General features: G+C 35.7%; 1 protein-coding gene across 1 annotated transcript; it reads left to right on the top strand.

The window, feature by feature from the left end:
- Window positions 1-236: 236 nt before the first annotated feature.
- On the top strand, window positions 237-1,193 carry LOC112667395 (olfactory receptor 6). The gene has a single exon (XM_025458965.3). It carries the CDS (start codon window positions 237-239, stop codon window positions 1,191-1,193), a length of 957 nt encoding a protein of 318 aa, XP_025314750.1.
- Window positions 1,194-4,328: the final 3,135 nt, after the last annotated feature.

Genomic DNA, 4,328 nt, shown 5'->3' with positions numbered 1-4,328 from the left:
TAACTTTGCATCTTTAGTGTATTTGTTTTCAGGTCCTATTCTGATGTCTGATTTTCTGGAGAGGATCTTATAGTGTCACTTGACTCCCACATCACACCCTAGGACCAGATTGAGGCACTAGGGTTAAGTTTAATGATAAAGTACCTGTAGCCCAAGGATCCCTTGCTGTTAATGTGGATCTCACTCTTCAATTTGTGTTATTTTCATTAAATACTTTGTCTTTTGGTGTCCTAGCCATGTCAAAGGAAAATATCACCCATATTCATGAATTCATCCTGGTGGGCTTCCCTACTTCCCCTTGGCTACAGGTTCTGCTTTTCCTCCTCTTCCTCATCACCTACCTGTTTGTCCTATTGGAGAATATGATCATCATTCTCACTGTATGGGTCACTGGGTCCCTGCACAAGCCCATGTACTATTTTCTGGGCACTATGTCCTTTCTGGAGACTTGGTATGTATCTGTCACAGTCCCTAAGATGTTGGCTGGATTCCTACTTCATCCCAATACCATCTCCTTCCTGGGATGCATGATCCAACTCTATTTTTTCATCTCACTTGCCTGTACTGAATGTGTGCTCTTGGCTGCCATGGCCTATGACCGTTACGTGGCTATATGTTGTCCTCTTCGTTATCCAGCTATGATGACCACAGAATTTTGTGTGCAGCTGACCATAAGTTCCTGGGTGAGTGGTTTCAGCATCTCCATGGCAAAGGTATACTTCATTTCCCAAGTTGCCTTCTGTGGCAATAATATCTTGAATCATTTTTTCTGTGATGTTTCCCCCATCCTCAAACTGGCCTGCATGGACTTTTCTATGGCTGAGATGGTAGACTTTGTGCTAGCCATTCTCATCCTTGTGTTTCCTCTCTCAGCCACTGTTCTTTCCTATGGCTTCATTGTTTCTACCATCCTGCACATTCCCTCAGCCACTGGGCAGCAGAAGGCCTTCTCCACCTGTGCCTCTCACCTCACAGTGGTGATCATCTTCTATACAGCTGTGATCTTCATGTATGTCCGACCTCGGGCCATTGCTTCATTCAATTCTAACAAGTTGATCTCAGCCATATATGCAGTTTTTACTCCCATGCTCAACCCTATTATCTACTGCCTGAGGAACAAGGAAGTCAAAGATGCCATCAGAAAAACCATGTCAAGTGGCCAAGCCCTTTTTTTGAGAGATTCTTTTTGCTAAAAAGATTCAGACATTCCTTCTCTTTTCTTTCATTCGACTTAATCTCAAAAACACCGACATTAGGTAAAAGCCTGCAATTATAAACATACTGACTGAATACACAATTAAAGGAGAAGAGGCCAGATATATATATATATATAAAAGCTCCTTTTCTTTCAGGCTTTAATTAAATGCTTCCTTTTATAATGCAGTAAGTGAAATAACCAGAACTTTATGAGACATATATCAGTACTGGAGTTATAAAATAATTTTATTTTTATGAAGATGCTAAGGAATAGTCAGTTATTATCCAACTAGTTTTTAGAGTTCTATTGGTGAGACTTCTCCATTTTGATTTTGTTTTGTTTTAAAAATCTCTTTGTCTTACGAGGAGTACACAGAAAGAGGTTCTGCTATCATCAATTTCATGGCTAGGACCTGTTTATTGCTCCCTAGAGGGTGAGGACCTTGGTTCCTTTTATAATCAATTGGTGATATTCCATTTTAATTACTTCTTCAAATTTAAGAAAATATGAAATATGAATTCCTTTTAGGATGTAATAAAAACACCATAAGGTAGACAGCATGCAAAACTTATCATGGCAGAAAGAAAACAAGATTAATATATATGTGTGTGTGTATATAGTCATATATTATTATATACATAAAGTTATATATTATTTATACATAAAAATATATAATTTATATAATTTTATAACATAAAATGTATACATAATGTAGAAGTTCCAGCAAATACATATGTATTATAAATATAATATATAATTTCATGCTTGAATTTTCTTCCTTTGCTGGAATTTCTACATAAATAATTTTTACATGTATAACTCTTGAAAGCCATGAGCTAGCCCCTCAGAAAAACTGGTAGCAATTCATTAAAGCCCATTCCTTTTCAGGTAAAAGAAGCATTGATATTGACAAGAGGTCACAAGAGTGCCCTTGTTTAGATGGTACTTGGCCTGGATGTGCAGGATTTTCTAAGGTTTCCAAAACATCCCTCTCTTATTTGTTTTCCTTTTGATTTTGGAAAGGTGGATGCAGTACCCTAGTATGTGCTTTCATTCAGTTATTATGAAATTATAGAAAAGACATGGATTCTGTCTGGCTCAGCAACAATATTGAATGAGTGAATTAATGAAATATAGTCTGCCAAGAGTTTAAGTGTTGCAGGCATACTATTTCACCCCAACACTTTGGAAATCACATTTCACAAGTTTTAATCAGGTTATTGACTTAAATACCATATTTGCTTTGCTTTAACTTTATTTAAATTGTAACTACATAGTCTTCTGATTTTGTATTAAGTTTTTGTATACGGTCACATGAGATTGTTTTATTTTATATAGATAATTATATTTTATAGACTTTTATAGTTTCCAATTTATCTAAACTTGTTACATTCTCCTGGCCTTCATTACTTTTAGCCTAACAATTGTATATTCATAATAATATGTACTATTTTTCTTTAGTAAAAAGAAGCATTATGGTCCAAGGCCCTCACACAGGCACTAAAAATAATATAAGATGCTCTATTTTGAATCATAGAATTTCTTACCCCCGTGTTAGAATTTTCTAGTCTTTTTTCAAGAAAAAGCAGTGTTACGCTATATATATTTCTGCTCAAAAATCTTTGTTAATTCCTAATAGACAATGTTATTTTGAAACCTCACAAGTTTAATTTTCATTCTTAAAATTCTTTTCAATGTTGGTTAAGCAGCTCTGTGGTCATTTATTATTATAACCTCAACTATCATCTATATTTATATAACCTGACATTCCTTTTCTGGTCTATACTGGTCTGGTCTATACGTCTGACTTTTAAAGTTTTCTATATAGCCATTAGCTCATTTGTTATACAAATCCTCTGCACTTACTTATCTTCTGCTTTATTTGATGAACTCGATTCCTTTTTTTTTTTTTGCTTGAAGATTTTATTTATTTATTCATGAGAGACACACAGAAAAAGAGAAAGAGACAGAGACACAGATAGAAGGAGAAGCAGGCTCTACGCAGGGAGCCCAATGTGGGACTTGATCCCAGGACGCCAGGATCACAACCTGAGCCAAGGCAGACATTTAACTGCTGAGCCACCCAAGCATCCCAAATGAACTTGATTTCTAAAAAAGTTTCTTTCTCCATTTATGATGTGTTTGTTTATGTTTCTTTTATGTTGACACTTAAAATATTTTACTTTTATATGTTTGGAACACTCAGAAAGTAGAAAAATAGTAAAATTAACAACTTCATCCACAACTCAGATTTTTAAAATTGAAGACCAAAAGCTTTATATAGATTTTATAATTATGCTACATATTTAATATTGTACTCCAATTACAACTACATTACGTTATTCAAAACTGGAAGAGTGGCATTCAAAAAAAGGAAAGACAGAATGACCTGTAGCTGAATAGAAGTCTGCAGAAGAGGTGGCTAGGAAAAGGCTATGATTTTCCTGGACATCTATCAGGTAGTGAACCAGCAAGAAAGTAATAGATAAATTGTCAAAACTGAGAGTAGCAGGAAGTTTTCCAGATGACTAAGTTGGTAAAAATTCCCCTTTGTTGCAGAAAAATTTGTATTGGATGTACAAGAGTTCAGCCAAACAGAAAACCAGTAGGAGATATATATTAAAGTATTTATTACATGGAGCTGGCTTATGCAGTTGTGGGGGCTGGCAAGGCAAATCTGAAATGTATAAGGCAGGCTGTCAGGAAGGGCAGCCTGGAAGTCTCATGCATGGGCTGAAGCTGCTTGTCACAAGTAAAATTTCTTTTTCCTCAGGAAAGTCTCAGTTCTGCCCTTATAGCCTTTCAATTGGTTGAATCAGGCTCCTCTAGATTATCTAGAATAATCTTCCGTACTTAAAGTCAACTGATTATAGACTTTAATCAAATCTACAAAATACCTTCCCAGCAACACCTAGATTAATGTTTGATGGAAAAACTGGGGACTAAAGCCCAGCCAAGTAGACACATAAAACTGACCACATGGTCCAACTCTTGGCACTCATTCACATCTCTTTAAACCACAAAATCTGTAAATCAAGACAACAACAAAGTCATACTTCCACCTACCACAATACAACTATCCTGTGTAAAACTGAAAATATGCTCGCCCTTGCCCCAGAAGATGCAAAGT

This window comes from Canis lupus, chromosome 21 (genome assembly GCF_003254725.2).
Source record: "Canis lupus dingo isolate Sandy chromosome 21, ASM325472v2, whole genome shotgun sequence".
Classification (NCBI taxonomy): Eukaryota; Metazoa; Chordata; class Mammalia; order Carnivora; family Canidae; genus Canis; species Canis lupus.
Note: the sequence above shows the minus strand (reverse complement) of the source record. Positions and strands in the feature narration are given on the sequence as shown.